A 19112-nucleotide genomic window follows, 5' to 3' on the forward strand; every position below is an offset into this window, starting at 1 on the left:
GAACTGAGCTGTAGGTCAAGAGGGCACTACGCAGCGCGGGGTAGGGGGCGTTGTGTCTGGGGAGGGTGAGACGGGATGGGCAGTCGCCTGGCTGGCAGTCTGAGCCGGGAGGAGCCTTTGTGTACTTCACCCTCCTCAACATGACCCACGCACTGCCCAGTGCTGCTGAGTGGGGCAAGGGGCCTCCCCTGCCACCCCCTGGTCCCCTCTCTCAGGAGCCCAGCATCCCTTAGCTAGGTGCCCCCAACTTGGAGGCCAGGCCTGTGGTGACCTCCGGGTCAGCTACAGAGGCAGAGAAGAGCATTTGCAGATCTGGGAGAGCAGTCCTGAAAATGTGTTTTGGCACCTACCCGGTGCTTCTCAAGTGGGGGTGTGGGAACGGCTGTCTTAGAACACATTCACTCCACACTCTGCTTCCTGTGGGACAGGCTGTGGGTTCTCCTCCCTGCAAATCAACCTCCCCTGCGACGCCTCCAAAGGCACTCAGCAGTCGCCACGGCCATTTACCTTGGGGGGGTTGAGCAGGAGCTGGTGGAAGTCCTTCAGCCGAGGCTCGATGCCGTGTAGTACACTGCTGCTGACAGTGTATGACCTTTCCAGTCCCTGAGAAAAGGAGTCCACCAAGCCCTCTGTCCTGTGGATGAGGAAAGCAGATGGAGACCGGGGACACCAGGGCCCTGTCCAACCTCACCAGCAACTCAGTGCATCCTCTTCTTCCAGAAAGAGCCCTCTTTAACTTCCCAAAAATAAATCCTAGAGGAGTGCAGCTACCCAAGGTCTCCACACGTGATCTGGTGACTGGTACAGGTAGAAGAGAAAGGCACTAAAGACCTTCAGGAAGATGATTGCTTGTGACATCCGAGAACATGGAGGCAGGGCAAGTGACACAGGACTCACTGCCCCCAGCACCGGTGGGGTGCTGCTCTGTCCTCCTGCTTTGAAAACCTTCACTGCTATCCCTGTATCTTTTACACTGCTCCTGTGTGGACCTTCTTTTTTTTCTTTTAGCCGGAGTCTCAGTTGGTCGCCCAGGCTGGAGTGCAATGATGCAATCTCAGTTCACTGCAACCTCCACCTCTTGGGTTCAAGTGATTCTCCTGCCTCAGCCTCCCGAGTAGCTGGGACTACAGGCATGGACCACCACAGGCATAGACCACCACACCCGGCTAATTTTTGTATTTTTAGTAGAGACAGGATTTCGCCATGTTGGCCAGGCTGGTCTCGATCACCTGACCTCAGGTGATCGCCCGCCTTGCCTCCCAAAGTGCTGGGATTACAAGTGTGAGCCACCATGCCCAGCCCCTGTGGTGTTTTCAAGCAAGTCTGAGATATTTATTTAAACACTCTTTCCAGTTGTAAAAATAATACATAATCATATATTTTTTAAAGTAATAAGCAAAATAATTTCAAAACTCAGAGAGCGAGGTGCAGTGGCTCACACCTATAATCCCAGCACTTTGCAAGGGACAGGCGGGAGGATGGCTTGAGCTCAGGACTCTGAGGCCGCACTGAGATACGATCGTGGCACCGCACTCCCACCCGGGTGACAGAGCAAGACACCATCTGAAAATCAGCAGCAGCAGCAGCACAAGAATCAAAGAGAAACAGCTGGCTTATCTCTGTTTTCCTGGTTTTTACACAGTCCCCTCCATCACATAGAGGGTTGAGCCTGGGCCTCAGAAGTGGCTCAGCTTTCCTGGATTTATGAAGATTAAAATATCAATATTCCACTTGCCTAACTAGAGAAAAACGATCACATTTTAACACTATTTTTGGTTAATAAACTAACAAATAAGTATTAGGTAGTACGAGAGAGACAGAGACAGAGACAGCCCTAACAACCTCACTACCAAGGTTAAGTCAATTTCTTGTCATTTTCTTACTGTTCCTTTTTCTTTCACTTTAAGAAAGCACAGGCTATCAGTGTTGGGGGCTGAATTACGTTCTCCCCAGAATGCGGGAATCACCTTGGGAGAGCCAGACACCGTTGCGTGTGATGGAATGGAGACGACGGAAGTGTCCTGGAGATATCAGGTTCCCGCCGGCATGTGGGGAGCCTGAATCCACAGATGGGGTTCAAGGGCCAGGGGCAGGCCAGGAGGGGAGGTGCCCAGAGAACACTGATACGGCCCTTTCGGGACACACACTATAGGATCTCCTGGGCATCTGGCAGGCCAACCACACCCCCCTGTCCCAATGCCTCCCTCACAGACTCTCCACTCGACTGTCTTTCCATTTGCGCCTGATGGGCGTCCTCCTCGGAGTTTCAACTGCTTGAAAGGCTTTGGCAGTGCCCAGCCTTCTGTGACCTGAGGGCCTTCTAGGCCACACTGTGATCCAGAGAAACAGCTTCAAACACTTCCTGAAATTTCTACCTGGGGTCAGAGAAGGGTCCCCAGCACCTATATCCTCAAACAAATTCAACTTTCACCTGAACTCACTTCTGCTGCTGACTCCTCTGTCTCTGCCTATTCACTGTCATGCCTCAACAGGCCTCCAACAGCTGCAACTGAGGACAGCGGTGTGGGGTCACAGCAAAGGAGCTCCTCCAAGCAAGCTCCACTCTCCTCTGCCACATATTGCCCCATGCTTGTGTCCACACTGGGACCCCCTCACTGCCTCATCCCAGGTGGTCTCTGCCAGATGCGGCCTCTCAGGGAAAACGTCCCTGACTGCGAGGCTCCACCCACCAGCCCCATGTGGGTCCCTTCTTGTGAGCCCTGAGGCACAGGGTGCATGTCTACGGCACTCGCCACTCTGCATCACCCTGGCTGTCCGCACACTGGCCTCCTGTGCCAGATGGGAGCAATTAAAGGGAAGGGGCTGTGTCTCAGTTCTCTGACTCCTTGGGCCTGTGTTAGTGCACAGTGGGTACAGAAATGACACCTGATGAACGAGAAAGTGCAATGGAGGACAGTCGCCTGGGAACCAAGTGCTAATGCCACAGCCCCACCCTGTGAGGGCCAGTGTCTGCCTGGGAGATAAACACATGTATATATAACTGTGCGTCGCAGTGGAAACCCTGCCACACACACACACACACACACACACACACACACACACAGGAGCTGTGGGGACTTGTCACAACAGTCCTTGGGGAAAACCTGCCAACCACACCTGTTCCACACATGTCGACATATGCATCGCCAACTGGCCACGACGAGCAGCTTCAGGCTGGAGAGGAAGCACCAGTGATGATGAGCGTCCAAGGGGACTTGGCCGCAGCCATAAAGTCAAGCCTTCAACAAGGGAAATCTATCTGTGTTATTACTTGCATAATCAAAAATTAAAAACACAAATGACATAATCCAGACTGCTCATGTGGGCTGCCAGTCACCGAAGCACCAAGTTCAGCTCCATATGATTTCTCCTCATGAGACTCACCCAACCCGCCTGGTTTCCAGCAAGGTGAGTAACACCTGAGTCCCGCTGACGAGGCAACTCTCCGTCCGGTCTCCATCAAACATGTTCTTCAGAAGCTGCTCCACACAGTCCTGCCTGCTGGACACACACAGAGGTCACTGCCTGGCAGATCAGACACACACACAAGAGACACACACAGAGGTCACTGCCTGGCAGAGCAGACACACACACAAAGGATGCAAGGATGCTCCTTGCTCCCTGTGGAGGACCCCAGCAAAACCCTAAACCTGCTCAGGCTCAAGGCCAGGCGCCAGGGTTCTCAGGACACTCCTGCTGCTGCTGGCCCACTCTCTAGACCCGCCAGGTGACTCCTCTGAAGACCCCTCCCTCTGGAAATAGGCCCCCAGTTAACACGGGCTCTGAACCTGGGGTTCATTCGAATGTGAATCAGAGGAGGTGGCAGCATGTCCCGGTGCTCAGAGCGAGGCTCAGCGATGTCCCCATGACCCAGAAAGGGAGGCCCACCAGCACCACGGCCCACCAGCACTCACGACTCCAGCGCTGTGAGGAGGGGGTCTGGCTCCAGAGCCTCTTGCAGCTGACTGCCCTGGTCTCTGCCCAGCCTAACTATGTCACAGAGAGTCTGAGAAGCATTTGACTGCCTCTGAAAAGACAAGGGAAACACAGAGCCCCTCAGTATGGAGAAGAAACAGCAGGACCAGCCCTGGTAGGCACACAGGGCACGAGTCCTGCTGCTTCTCTGGCAGATGCTAGTTGTTATTCAATACCATTGTGATGTTAAATTCTTTTTCTTTTTTTTTTTTTTTTAAAGATGTGGGACTTTTGTCCGGGCGTAATGGCTCTGGCCTGTAATCCCAGCACTTTGGGAGGCCGAGGCGGGCGGATCATCAGGTCAGGAGATCAAGACCATCCTGGCTAACACAGTGAAACGCCATCTCTACTAAAACTACAAAAAATTAGCCGGGCATGGTGGCGGCGCCTGTAGTCCCAGCTACTCGGGAGGCTGAGGCAGGAGAATGGCGTGAACCCGGGAGGTGGAGCCTGCAGTGAGCCGAGATCGCGCCACTGCACTCCAGCCTGGGCGACAGAGCGAGACTCCGTCTCCAAAAAAAAAAGGATGTGGGACTTTCTCTAAACCAGTTTTCTACAAAGATTCCAGACAACAGCTTCATTTCAAAGAACCTCGAGTATGCCTTTTCTGTCATCAAAATGTAGATCTGGTTAGATTTTTCTTTTTTTTAAGCTGCATTGAACTATCTTTAGGAATTCAAAACAGGGCTAATAATGGTCAGATATGCAATGCAGATACTGGGCTATACCTGTGATCCACGTTTTGAAATATACTGAATATGTGGCCATGTTATTGATACTGTATTTTAAATGTGGTAATAAGTAGCTGCTGTTATTCAGAATGAGTCCTGTAAGCTGATGAAAATAGGGAAGTTGCTACCAAGAAAACAGAGGACTCAACTTTTCTAGGGAAACATTAACACACAACCCCTGACGGGAACCTGCCCCTGCTGACAATGCCGGGGTTGTTCTCTAAGGAAGACAAATGTGATTCAGAGAGAAACAACCTGACTCCTTGCAGCACTGGCTCACACGCTGTGGGAAGACGAGGGGCAAACACTCACAGGAGTGTTTTAGGGAGAAAAGAAAGCAGCCAGATTAGCCCTGAGCTCTGCCTTTGGCAGCCAGATTAGCCCTGAGCTCTGCCTTTGGCAGCCAGATTAGCCCTGAGCTCTGCCTTTGGCAGCCAGATTAGCTCTGAGCTCTGCCTTTGGGACCCAGGACAGGCCATCAGTCCACAACACCCACATGCATGGGTGGACTCTGGTTCTCAGGCAGGGTGGCCTCCTCGCTTCCTACAGACGCCAGCGTGGCCTCTCCCATCTGTCTGATCAGCCCTGTGGGCTAACGGAGAACGAAGCAGGGTGATTGGCCAGGCAGCGGTGAAGGCCTCAGACACGAGTCAGCACCACTGTTTTCCAATTTGCCAAGGATGCGTGGTTGTATGTATAGATAGACACGTGTAATGCTAGGAAAAGGTCTGCTGGGATGTACCCCAAACTCTGAACAGGCATCACCACAGGGAGCCCCATTGTCACCTTAGGTGCTTCCAGGGTGGGTGGCTTCTAGGGGGCCCCTAACAATCCGCTCCTGGAGTTCATGCCCCTATAGCCCCATCTCTTTTAGTGTGGGCTGGACCCAGCCACCCAGCTCTAAAGAGCCAAATACAGTAAGAGTGAGGGGAAAGCTCAGCTCCACGTCGTGTGCTGCCCTGTGGAGAGGCCCACGTGGTACAATGACGAGGGTGGCCTCGGCCCACAGCCCTGAGGAACTGTATGCTGCCAAGCCATCTGTGACCATGGAGCTGGCCTCTACCCCAGGGGAGCTCTGAGATGACTGCACTTTGTGAGAGAATGAGCAGAAGAGCCACTAAGCCACATTCAGATGCCTGATCCACAGAAACTGATACTGCTACAGGTAAAAATACTTGCCATAAGCAACTACATTTCAGGGTAATTTGCTATTCAGTCGCAGACGACCAATACAATTCTATTAGAATTGTTCTTTTGTTTGTTTGTTTGTTGAGACAGAATCTCGCTGTCGCCCAGGCTGGAGTGCAGCGGTGCGATCTCAACTCACTGCAAGCTCCCCTTCCCGGGTTTGAGTGATTCTCGTGCCTCAGCCTCCTGAGTGGCTGGGATTATAGGCACCCTCCACCACGCCTGGCTAATTTTTAGTAGAGAGACAGGGTTTCACCATGTTGGCCAGGCTGGTCTCAAAACTCATGACCTCAAGTGATCAGCCTGCCTCAGCCTCCCAAAGTGCTGGAATTACAGGCATGAGCCACCGCGCCCGTCCTAGAATTGTTTTTATCATACACATATATTATTTTTCAGTTAAGGAAAAAAAGCCTAGGCCAGGCATGGTGGCTCACTCCTGTAACCATGGCACTTTAGGAGGCTGAGGTAGGAGGATCACTTGAGGCCAGGTGTTTGAGAACAGCCTGAGCAATGTAGTGAGACCTCATCTCTATTTAAACAACAAGAAAACAGCCTAGAGGCCAGGTGTGGTGGCTTACCTGCCTGGGTGAGCAGGAGAATCGCTTGAACCCGAGAGGCGGAGGCTGCAGTGAGCCAAGATCGCCTCATTGCACTCTAGCCTGGGCAACAAGAGCGAAACTCCACCTCAAAAAAAAACAAAACAAAACAAAAAAACCCAAAAAAAAACAGCCTAGAAGTCAGTGCTTGATTAAAGAGAGAAAAGTACCCAACAGATCCTCATCTTAGGAAAGGGATGACTTGCCCCTCCCTCGCTCCCTTGGCCTGCAGCAGTAGATGGCCCAGCAGCCACAGGCCTGGGCTAGCATGCACGAAGCTTGGTAAGCAGCACACTCACATCTTCATCCTGGCTCGGGTGGATCAACTCCACAAGCCTCTGGATGACTTTCTCTTCATTCAGCCACTGAAAGAGAAAAAGAGGCCTTTCAGTGTCGCTGCTCACGTCTAAGTAAACAGCAGGAACCTTTCCCCTTCAGCGCAGCACTGCACCCGTTTTCTAGAATAGACTCTGCCTGACACGTCCCAGACCCAGAAAGAACACAAGTAACACACAATGACTGAGTTTTGGGAGGTCCTGGAAGTAGTTGAAAAGATAATAAGGGGTGACCACCATCCCTCTGTCCTAATGGTGCACATGTAAGCTCTGTCTTCAGGATTTCTCTCTAAGGACCAGGGTGCAAATGAGCCACACGGGCCACAGCTCAGGAACCTGCTGGATGCTGAAGCCAGAGAAGCCTCAGCTGTTCCCTGCAGCACTGGCGCCTTCCCAGGATGAGGAAGAGTAAATCCACCCCGGCGAGGCCACAGGAACACTGTGGGGTCAAGCTCATGGGCAACGGGGGCCCAGTGTGAGTGTCGGGGTCCGGCAGGTCTGGGCCACATCTGGCTCCCACACCGCACTGCTGTGCCCTGTGCCTAAATTCCTTATCCCAGAATGGGATGACCTGTCCCCACGTGGCTACTTTGTGAAGTGAATCAAGTAAAGCAGCTAAAAGGCTGCCTGATGTACAGTTCTGCAGGCTTCCCACTAACGGCTATGACCACAGCTAGTACTGATCCTGTGTCCACTGTGCAAAGGTGGGTGACGGTCAGTCATTCCCTGCGTCCACTGTGCAAAGGTGGGTGACGGGCAGTCATTCCCTGCGTCCACTGTGTAAAGGTGGGTGATGGTCGGTCATTCCCTGCGTCCACTGTGTAAAGGTGGGTGATGGTCGGTCATGCCCAGTGAGAAGCTGCTCCCTGAGGAAGCATTACTAACCTCAGAGTGAGAGTGACCACCTGGATGAGTCCAGATTCTAGGAGTTGGGAAACAGGCAGAGGGCCTCACAGTTTACTCTATTTTATTTATTTATTTTTTTTTTGAGAAGGAGTCTTGCTCTGTCACCCAGGCTGGAGTGCAGTGGTGCGATCTCGGCTCACTGCAAGCTCCGCCTCCCAGGTTCACACCATTCTCCTGCCTCAGCCTCCCGAGTAGCTGGGACTACAGGGGCCGCCACCACACCTGGCTATTTTTTGTATTTTTAGAGACAGGGTTTCACCATATTAGCCAGGATGGTCTCCATCTCCTGACCTCATGACCCGCCCACCTCCGCCTCCCAAAGTGCTGGGATGACGGGTGAGAGCCACCGCGCCCGGCCTCTACTCTATTTTAAATCTCACCATAAACAAAGCTGGCCAAACAGTGAGTGGAAGTTTGTGCGGCATGGATTTCCCGGACTTCTCTGGGGGGCATCCTCCTCTTTTCGGGAACTGTAGCACCTGCTCTCACTGACTAAACACCATCAGAACAGACGCATGCACACTCCAGGGTAAACAATGGGGCTCTGCAGGTAACTGCTGTCCACCAGGGCTCTCCTGGCAGGCACAGGCCTGGACGCAGGGCCAGCACTTCACTGACCTCCTGCTCTAAGCCACAGGGGTGGGCGCTGGCAGGGGAAAAGGAGGCAGGCAAGATAAGTCCATTTCAGCCTCTTCACAGAGCAGGAGGCTGGAGACTGCAGAGAGAAGGGACCTCTCTGCTCCGTGCTTCTGAGCAAGTTGAGTCAGAACAGTGGGAAAGGTGCAGGCCACAATCCTTGACAAGAACCCCTAACAGCCCCATGGAGAAGTGCACGCTGGGTGAAGAGATGAGGGCCGGGCGCCCTGGTGCTGTGAGCTCCTGCACTTAACCAGCTGGCTTCCTGCAGCACCACTGCCCTCGGGAACTGGGGGGACTCCCAGACTCACATGCAGGACTTCCTGCCGGAGCCCGGCTGGCTCCACACAGCTGACCAGGCGCAGCAGCAGGTCCATAAGCGCTGAGGTGCCGATGTGCTTCAACACCAGGCTGATGAACTTGTCCTTCTTCTTCAAAAATGTAATCACCTGAAATCACACACACCTGAGAGGCAGGCAGGGCTGACCCTGACAACCATGAGACTCCTCCTTCAAAAACTCTCATGGGAAAGTTGAACTGTTAATTATATCAAGCAGAAATAACGGAAAGACCCAGACAAGATTGTAAGAAAGCTCTCTCAAGGGACAGGCAGAGAATTCTACCAGGCAGTGGTGTATGTGAGGGCCTGGTAGGGGGAGGCCGCTGCACAGGGACAGCTGTGGCTCTGCACTGACAGGACACAGCTGTCCCAGGCGGGGCACCACAGGCTGCGTGAGAAGCTGCCATTCAATACCTACTGGTTTGGGTTTTTCCAATAGAAACGAATGGTGTAGACAGAGCTGAGCTGAGCTGATGGCCATCACTGGCAGCCCCAGGCCTAGAACACACACCCAGGGAGCACAGAGTGCACAAGATGCCAGCTGCTGACCAAAACCAGTGAGCAGCTGAAGGGGAAAGAAGACTGAGGTTTTAGAAAAGAAAAAGAGGCCTTCTGTGGCTGGCTGATGACCAGTACCAACGAAGTGTAGACAGCTAAGCGTGAGGCCACGGGGAGGCACAGCACCCATCACAGACGCAGTGAGCTGCTCAGATGGTGGATCTGAGGTAACAGTGGAGAGTTGAAGGCTGGGCTTGCTGCAAATTCAGCTCAACTCAGCCTACAGAGATAAGTGTCTGCTATGTCCAGGCTACTGGGCTGGGGGCTGGGGTAGACCCAGCCCTCCACTGGAAACAATGGGAACACAGAGAAGGCCCACCTGGCTGCAGGGCCTCAGCCTCACTCCCCAGTGCTGCGATGAGGAGGGAGAGTAGGAAAAGGATCGGTGGGAAAAGAGAAGGGGAAGAAGGAAGAGGAGGGGAAGGAGGGGGCAGGGGAGGAGGAGAGGAGGATGGCTCTTCGAAAAGGATGATTAAACTTCTAGAAAGACTAAGGACAAAACAGAAGATGCAAATAACAATATCAAGAATGAAACAAGGGACATCACTAAAGATCCTACAGAAATAAAAACTATGATGAGAGGTTTGTAGTTTTTTTTTTTCTTTTTTTTTTGAGACAGGGTCTCACTCTGTCGCCCAGGCTGGAGTGCAGTGGTGCGATCATAGCTCACTGCAGCCTCCATCTTCTGAGCTCAAGTGATCCTCCCACCTCAGCCTCCCAAAATGCTGTGATAACACGCAGGAGCCACCACACCTGATGTACTATGAGAAATTAACAGAAACAATTTTATGCCAGTTTTTGTAAATTTAGAAAAGAAACTTCCTTAAAAAAAGTACTTATCTAAACTGACAAGAAACAAAATCAATTCCAGAACATAATAAAACCCCACAAAATCTATAATTAATAGGCTCTCTATACAGAGAAGGTTTAACGGCCTTACCAATAAATTCTTCCAAACATTTAAGAAAAAATAACCCTAGGCTGGGCGTGGTGGCTCACGCCTGTAATCATGGCACTTGCGGGAGGTCAAGGCAGGCGGATCACTTGATCTCAGGAATTCAAGACCAGCCTGGCCAACGTGGTCTCTACTAACAATGTAAAAATTAGCCAGATGTGGTGGTGGGTGCCTGTTAATCCCAGCTACTCGGGAGGCTGAGGCATGAGAATTGCTTGAACCTAGGAAGCAGAGGTTGCAATGGGCCAAGATCGCACCACTGCACTCCAGCCTGGGGAACAGAGTGAGATTCTATCTCCAAAAAAAGAAAAAAGAACCTCTATTTTTTTGAGCCCATAATGATCAATGGATCATATTCACATATTTACATCAATATTCTAGTTGTGATATTCTACTAGTGTTTTAGAAAATGTCACCACTGGGGGAAACATGTCAGAGCATACAAGGATTTTTTTTTTTTTTTGAGACGGAGTCTCGCTCTGTCACCCAGGCTGGAGTGCAGTGGTGCGATCTCAGCTCACTGCAAGCTCCGCCTCCCAGGTTCACGCCATTCTCCTGCCTCAGCCTCCCACGTAGCTGGGACTACAGGCGCCCGCCACTGCGCCTGGCTAATTTTTTTATTTTTACTAGAGACGGGGTTTCACCATGTTAGCCAGGATGGTCTCGATCTCCTGACCTCGTGATCCACCTGCCTCGGCCTCCCAAAGTGCTGGGATTACAGGCGTGAGCCACCGTGCCCGGCCTTTCTTTTTTCTTTTTTTTTTTTTTTTGACACGGAGTCTCGCTCTGTCACCTAGGCTGGAGTGCAGTGGCACGATCTCGGCTCACTGCAACCTCTGCCTTCAGGTTCAAGTGATTCTCCTGTCTTAGCCCCGCCAAGTAGCTGGGATTACAGGCATGTGCCATCACACCCAGCTAATTTTTATATTTTTAGTAGAGACAGGCTTTTGGCATGTTGGCCAGCTGCTCTCAAACTCATGGGCTCAAGTGATCCACTCACCTTGGCCTCCCAAAGTGTTGGGAGGAGTGAGCCACTGCTCTTGGCCAAGGATTTTCTTCATATTATTTCATACAACCTCATGCAAATACAATAATCTCAATCAAAATTTCAATTAAAAAGATACCATTTAAAGGCCGGGGGTAGGGGCTCATGCCTGTAATCCCAGCACTTTGGGAGGCCCAGGTAGGTGGATCACCTGAGGTCAGGAGTTCAAGACCGCCTGGCCAACATGGTGAAACCCCGTCTCTACTAAAAATACAAAAATTAGCCAGGCGTGGTGGTGGGCACCTGTAATCCCAGCTACTTGGGAGGCTGAGGCAGAAGAATCACTTGAACCCGGGGGCGGAGGCTGCAGTGAGCTGAGATTGTGCCCCTACACTCCAGCCTGGGAGACAAAAGGGAGACTTTGCCTCAAACAAAAACAAAATCCTTGTATGCTTTGACATGTTTCTTCCAATGGTGACATTTTCTAAAACATCAGCATATCACAACTAGAATATTGATGTATATGAGTATGATACATTGATCATTATAAGCTTGAGAAAAATAGAGGTTCTTTTTTCTTTTGTTGGAGACAGAATCTCACTCTATCCCCCAGGCGGGAGGGAGGCTGAGGCACGAGAATCACAAGAATCGCTTGAACCCAGGAGGTGGAGGTTGCAGTGAGCCAAGATCGCACCATTGTACTCTAGCCTGGATGACAGAGCAAGACTGTCTCAAAAAAAAAAAAAAAAAACCACTTAGAATAATACAAAGATATCAAATACCTAAGAATAAATCCAGTGAAAGATGCTCAAGACTGCCAGACAGAGAACTGCAGTGTATTTCTGAGAAATCAAAGCAGCCTGAGCTACCGGCTGTGCTGCTATGGTGTGAAATAGAAGTGGCTGTGCTACAGTAAGGCCTCACTCACACCCTCCGTGGCTGCCTCGCTCGCACCCTCCGTGGCTGCCTTGCTCGCACCATCAGTGGCTGCCTCGCTCACACCATCAGTGGCTGCTTTTGGCCTGTTCACACTTTGCCAGACCCAACTACAGCCAACGCAAACCTCATCAAAATTTCAGTAGGTTTATTTTTGGGGGGACAGGGTATGGAGAGGGAGAATGTAGAAACTGCAAACTCATTCTAAAATGTGCTGATTCTAAAACAATCAAGAAAAAGAAAAAAATAAAAAATAGAAAAGAAAAAAATAAAAACAAAAAACAAAACAGGCCATGTGCGGTGGCTCACGCCTATAATCCAGCACTTTGGGAGGCCGAAGCAGACGGATCACCTGAGGTCAGGAGTTCAGGACCAGTCTGGCAAACATGATGAAACTCTGTCTCTACTAAAAATACAAAAATTACCCCAGCGTGGTGGCGGGCGCCTGTAATCCCAGCTACTCAGGAGACGGAGGCAGGAGAATTGCTTGAACCCCGGAGGCAGAGGTTGCAGTGAGCTGAGGTCATGCCATTGCACTCCAGCCTGGGCAACAGAGCAAAACTCCATCTCAAAAATCATCATCATCATCACTGGCCAGGTGCGGTGGCTCACATCTGTAATCCCAGCATTTTGGGAGGCCAAGGTGGGCAGATCACGAGGTCAAGAGATTGAGATCATCCTGGCCAACATGGTGAAACCCCATCTTTACTAAAAATCCAAAAATTAGTTGGGCGTGGGGGCGCACGCCTGTAGACCCAGCTACTGGGGAGGCTGAGGCAGAAGAATCGCTTGAGCCCGGGAGGTGGAGGTTGTGGTGAGCTGAGATTGCACCACTGCACTCCAGCCTGGCGACAGAGCAAGACTCTGCCTCAAAAAAAAAAAAAAAAAATTAATAATAATAATCAAAAGGCAAAGAATCATAAAAACAATCTTGAAGAAAAACAAAGAGATACAGAAGAAATGTGATTAGCCATGAACAAATGACCTGGAATCTGACTGACAGAGACATGGGGGTTCATGAAATATTTTCTCTAATTTGTAGACAGTTGAAAGAATTCGTAACGAAGGGCGGGGAAAATGCGGAGGGTCATCTCCCGGAAGCCCCGCCTCTGGGCTACTCCCACAGTTTCAGGAAACACAGGAGGAAGGCTCGTGGCATCCCTGCCTTATGGCTGGCCCTGAGAACAAACCAGCTGCTGGGTGATGGAAAGTTTCGCTCTTGTTGCCCAGGCGGAGTGCAGGGGCGCGATCTTGGCTCACCACAACCTCTGCCTCCCGGGTTCAAGCGATTCTCCTGCCTCAGCCTCCTGAGTAGCTGGGATTACAGGCATGCACCACCACGCCCGGCTAATTTTGTATTTTTAGTAGAGACGGGGTTTCTCCACGTTGGTCAGGCTGGTCTCAAACTCCCAACCTCAGGTGATTCGCTTGCCTCGGCCTCCCAAAGTGCTGGGATTACATGCGTGAGCCACTGCGCCCGGCCAATAGAATAAAATTGTAACAGTTCAGTTCATATTACTTTAACACCTTAAGTACTGGGTAAGGGAATGGGAGAAAAATATTATATGAAGTAGTAAAATTATTAAGAAAATATCTGAAAGTGGCAGAGGAATAAGATCAGCTTATGGCAAATTACGAGATACATGCATCTAGTCACTGGGCTGCAAGGGCCAGGTTGTCAAGGTTTTTACAACTTCTACTACCACCCCACAGCCTCGACAACCCCCGGCCCACACCACAGCTCCCCGCCGACTCCACTCCCACTCCCACTCCCACTCCCATTCTGCCAGCAGCCTCCCACCCAGCACCACCCACTGCTGCTGGTGCCCTTCACTTACACACAGCTTCAGAAGGAGCTGAGGTGAGGCAGTCCCCTGGGGGCCCTTGCAACTCTCAGATTTATGGCACAAGGGAAAACGGCATTCCACTATACACTCACATGCACACTGAATGTCGTCAAGGTGAACCGCGGCCTTCCTGGGGCTGCACTTTCTCAGAGCTCAAAGCAGATGTGAGATAACGGTTTGTGCCCTGACTGAATGTTTGATGGTATGAAACAATTATGGTTACTATTTTTGGAGTGTGATCATAAAATTCTGATTATATTTAAAAGAAAAAAGTCTTTATTTTAGAGATACATAGCTGGGCATCGTGGCTCACACTTGTAGTCCCAGAACTTTGGGAGGCCTGGGCAGGCAGATCACTTGAGCCCAGGAGTTCGAGATCAGCCTGGGTAACATGCGGAAACCCCATCTCTACAAAAAACATTTTAAAAAATTAGCCAGGTGTGGTGGTACGTGCCTGTAGTCCCAGCTACTCAGGAGGCCGAGGTGGGAGGATCCCCTGAGCTTGAGGAGATTGAGACTGCAGTGGGCTGTGATGCAGCCAGTGGACTGCAGCCTGGGCAGAGTGAGACCCTGTCTCAAAAATAAATAAATATACACACATACTGAAATCTTTATATAAGAAATAATCTGGTGTCTAGGATTTGTTTTAAAATACTCTTATCGGGGACGGGCAGGTGGGGCATGACACAGGAAGAAGACTGGGCAAGGCGGACCACGGGGTGCAGGCACAGGGGCCACCACCCCTCTCTACCTGTGTGTCCACAGCCTGGAGGGGCAGAAGCCCGGGTCAGGTCACATGTGAGGCAGGAGCAAGGATGGACTCCAGGAAGACCCCGCTACAGCTGGCTGAGATGAATTCACTAACTGCTTTTGCAGAAGTCTAATGTGAGAAGTTACCTTTGTTTTGAAAGAATAAATGCTCTGGACAGACAGACACGCCACCCACACAGACAAAGCTGCAGACCTGAGAAGGTGGATGTCCAACGTCTTGCCATGAAGCCCCAGGACCTCATACCTCCACCTGGTAGGTGACAGCACAAGATGGCCTACTTTGGGGCCCCATGCAGCTCCCAGGGATGGTGGGAAGTGGTGCTTATTCCAGAGCCAGTTACAACCTCCTTCTTTTTTTTTGGGGGGGACAGAGTCTCACTCTGTCGCCCAGTCTGGAGTACAGTGGTACGATCTCAGCTCACTGCAACCTCTGCCTCCCAGGTTCAAGCAATTCTCCTGCCTCAGCTTCCCAAGTAGCTGGGATTACAGATGCACACCACCACGCTCGGCTAATTTTTGTATTTTTAGTAGAGACAGGGTTTTGTCATGTTGGCCAGGCTGGTCTTGAACTCCTAACCTCAAGTGATCTGCCCAGCTCGGCCTCTCAAAGTGCTGGGATTACAGGCGTGAGCCACCACACCCGGCCAGAAACACTCCTTCAAATTCCAGTTCTCAGACGGGCAAAACCCCCACTGCTCCACGTGTTGCACAGAAGAGTCACAAATGCTGTTCCCACGGCCTGAGGATGAGTCACACAGCCAGGCCCACAGCAGGACACGTCAGTATCCACCATGACAGTGCCCCAAATCACATGGGCTTTGCACATTTACCTGTTCAGTTTTTCTTGCAATGAGATTGCCAATGGTCTTGCTGAAAAAACTGGCGAGCAGAGGATTGAGAGGCGGCTCATGGTCCAGGAAGTCATACAGGAGGCTCAGCAGGCTCTCGTCCCCACCGAGGCGGTCGCTGATCTGTGGCACATCACAAGTCAGAAGCTCACAGGCTGTGTTTGGATATCTAAAAGGGCACAGTCCAAGCACTGGAGGTGAAATTAGACTTCTCCAACTCTTAGGAAGCTGCTTACATAGTCTGTTTCTTAGGAAGCAGACCCACGTGATAAAAACTATAGACCTCAGAACAGAATAAAAACGTGACTACCTGTGACCAGCTAGAAGTTTTTTAACATACCTTCTATGCTCCTCATGCCCTATATGCTGATATCTGACATTTTCTGACCCTACTCCCATTCTTTAAACAACTTTTCTCAGTCTCCTGGCTTCTCCTCTCTCCAGGCCTTCACACTCACCTGCCAGGTCTCTCACCTCCTGTCTAATCACACTGTTTCTGTGAGGACACGTCTGTGACCATTTCCATCTTCCCCTCCACTGAGCCTCTCCTCTCCCTCTAAGCCGTGACTCTTCCATCAACAAACACAGACCCAATCCATCCCCAGACGGGAGACACACCCCCTCAGCAGGTCAGGAAGCAGCACGAGGGACGAGGCACTATGCACTCGGGAAGCAGTGTGAGGGACGAGGCACTGTGCAAGAACTTTATGACTAGGAAATACCAACACCTGTGAATAATGCACTTTTCATCTGATTAAAATGACCAGATACAAAACAATCCATAGCCCAGTGCATATGATCCCATGATGACATCACTGTGCTCCCTCTTTTGCACCTGGTAGACAGAGGTGGGTGATGGCCATTGCCCTAGGAAAGGCACACCCCACAGCCCACACAGCCCTCAACAGCAGCCCCCACAGCAAGGCCTGGCAGGTGATCCTGCCTCTGGGAATGCTGGAGAGAAGCACAGGGCCCAGCAGGCAGGAACCCAGTGGAAGCATCCCGTAGGAATGGCTGTCTCAGAACGGGCCTGTCCCGACACCAGGAAGTGACCTGTCCTCTGTGTCTCGGTTTTCCCATCTGAACGTGCAGGTGAGGACAGGCACAGTGGCTCACATCTGTAATCCCAGGACTTTGGGAGGCCGAGGCGGGTGGATCACCTGAGCTCAGGAGTGGGAGACCAGCCTGGGCAACATGGTGAAACCCTCTCTCTCCAAAAAAAGAAAAAGAAAAGAAAGGAAAAATTAGCCAGGCGAGGCAGCGCGTGCCTGTGGTCCCAGCTACAGGGGAGACTGAGGTGGCAGGATGGCTTGAGCCCGGGAGGCAGAGTTTGCAGTGAGCTAAGAACACACCACTGCACTCCAGCCTGGGTGGCAGAGTAAGACCCTGACTTAAAAAAAAAAAACAAAACCAATGCCAGGTGCGGTGGTTCACACCTGTAATCCCAGCACTTTGAGAGGCCGAGGCAGGTGGATCACCTGAGGTCAGGAGATCGACACCATCCTGGCCAACATGGTGAAACCCCATCTCTACTAAAAATACAAAAATTAGCCAGGTGTGGTGGTGCACGCCTGTAGTCCCAGCTACTTGGGAGGCTGAGGCAGGAGAATCACTTGAACCTGGGAGGCGGAGGTTGTAGTGAGATGAGATGGTGCCACTGTACTCCAGTCTGGGTGACAGAGCAAGACTGTTTCCAAAAATAAAAATAAAAAAATAACGTGCAGGTGACAGTGCCTGCCCATGCCTGTCGCACAGCAAGTGTGTGCTCAAGGTCAGCTGCTATGACCTTCCTTCTCTTGCCAACATGTGGCTGGTGCCAGGTGCAGAGGCAGCCTTAGCACTGGACCTAAGCCAAGGTGGTCGCTGTGACTGGCTAGAGGGGTTTGGGTTTGAGAGACTCTATAGGAAACAGCTGGCCAGGCCTGGCGGCTGACCAAGTGTGGAAGGGGAAGAAACGCAATGACCTCGGCTGGCTGCGGGGTGGGTGTTCCTCATCAGCCCAGACAAGAAAGTGCCACTTTTAGAGCTCTGAAGAACAGCGTCTGTAAGGGCAGGTGGAACGTAGAGGGTCAAAGAGTGGCCCAGCAGGCGTGGGTTGGGGAGACAGGACCTGGTTGGGGCCTGATGGAGTAGGGCATCAGGGCACAGGGGCGCTGCAGGCTGGATGTGTGGGCAGATAGGGGGCCTGAGAGGTGGGCGCAGGGGGGCTGGGGCAGGCCTGGGCTCATCCCCTCACTAGCCGACCTTTCTGGCCTTTAGTTTCCTTGTCTGTTAATTAAGGCAGGCAGTACCCACCTTGTGGGATGTCATAGGGGCTGGCCAACAAGTACCTGGCACAGTGGACAACACACGGCCCCTCAGGGCAGAAGGACCAGAGAGCAGGAGAGGAGGGCCGGGCTGGCAGCCTCAAAGGCCACAGCGAGGCCCCAGGTCTACCAGATCTCTAACACTAAGACCGGTGTACTGGGCAGGGGGAAGAAGTCACATCCCATGGGGTGAGGAGGAAGATCAAAAGTGAGGAAGCAGAGAAACGTCCAAATCATTCCTTGAAGAAGTATCTCAATACTATAGGGAACAAATTGATTTTTTTTTTTTTTTTTTTTTTTTGAGATGGAGTCTTGCTCTGTTACCAAGGCTGGAGTGCAATGGTGCTATCTCAGCTCACTGCAACCTCTGCCTCCCGGGTTCACGTCCTGTCTCAGCCTCCTGCATAGCTGGGATTACAGACAGGCACTACCATGCTCGGCTAACTTTTGTATTTTTGGTAGAGACGGGGTTTCACCATATTGGTCAGGCTGGTCTCGAACTCCTAACTTCAAGTGATCTGCCTGCCTCGGCCTCCCGAAGTGCTGGGATTACAGGCGTGAGCCACCAAGCCCAGCTCCAAACTCATCTTGTCTACACGGACAAACGTATGCACACATGGCACAAACCAAGCTAGAAGACGCTGATTCTCTAGATGGAGGGACTAAGATTTTCTCCTTTTTTCCTTTATCAACATTTTACAATTATTCTTCAAATAACAGGTGCTGCTCTAGTAGTTTAAAAACTTACACAAGGTACAGAAATTCCACAGCATATGGAGCACACAGGCTTGTTGATATTCCCTCTGAAACTCCATCTCAAACAACACGAAGAATTAAAAAGACAAGAAAAGAGAGGCAGAAACGACAAACCAGGCCCGGAGGCCCGAACCAGCCGGCCACGTGAAGACGGCCTTGGCACAGGGAAGGCTGAGCTTCAGGAGCCCACAGAAGGGGCACCAACTAGAGATGAGAATTCAGGCCACAGAACTCCAGAGAGGCCTGGACATTGATTTGGCGGTCAGCAAGGGCAGGGTGGGCTGAAAACTCACAGGCCAGGGCAGTGGGACATGTCCCTCCCTTATGGCCTCCTGGGATCGGTGGGCCAGGGACGACAGGCACAGCCGCAGGGTGATCAGACACCATCCAGAAATAGGGGACTTGGAAAAAAAAAAAACAACACTGGGGTGCCCCCAACCCTC

The 19112-nt window shown here is 51.5% G+C and overlaps 1 protein-coding gene across 23 annotated transcripts in view; it reads right to left on the reverse strand.

Moving 5' to 3' along the window:
* The window catches only part of PPP6R2 (protein phosphatase 6 regulatory subunit 2), a 96792-nt gene that overhangs the window by 20104 nt on the left and 57576 nt on the right, over window positions 1–19112 (reverse strand). For 14 of the 23 annotated variants that reach the window (XM_031656145.1, XM_031656144.1, XM_031656140.1 and 11 more), the window contains 7 exons: window positions 15590–15776; window positions 8679–8816; window positions 6790–6855; window positions 3915–4027; window positions 3385–3498; window positions 3118–3174; window positions 508–634 (listed from right to left, as the gene is read on the reverse strand). In XM_031656145.1, coding sequence (XP_031512005.1) covers window positions 508–634; window positions 3118–3174; window positions 3385–3498; window positions 3915–4027; window positions 6790–6855; window positions 8679–8816; window positions 15590–15776 — 802 coding nt within the window. The other 9 variants (XM_031656148.1, XM_031656153.1, XM_031656157.1 and 6 more) reach the window with 5 other exon arrangements.

Source organism: Papio anubis, chromosome 16 (genome assembly GCF_008728515.1).
Source record: "Papio anubis isolate 15944 chromosome 16, Panubis1.0, whole genome shotgun sequence".
NCBI classification, from domain to species: Eukaryota; Metazoa; Chordata; class Mammalia; order Primates; family Cercopithecidae; genus Papio; species Papio anubis.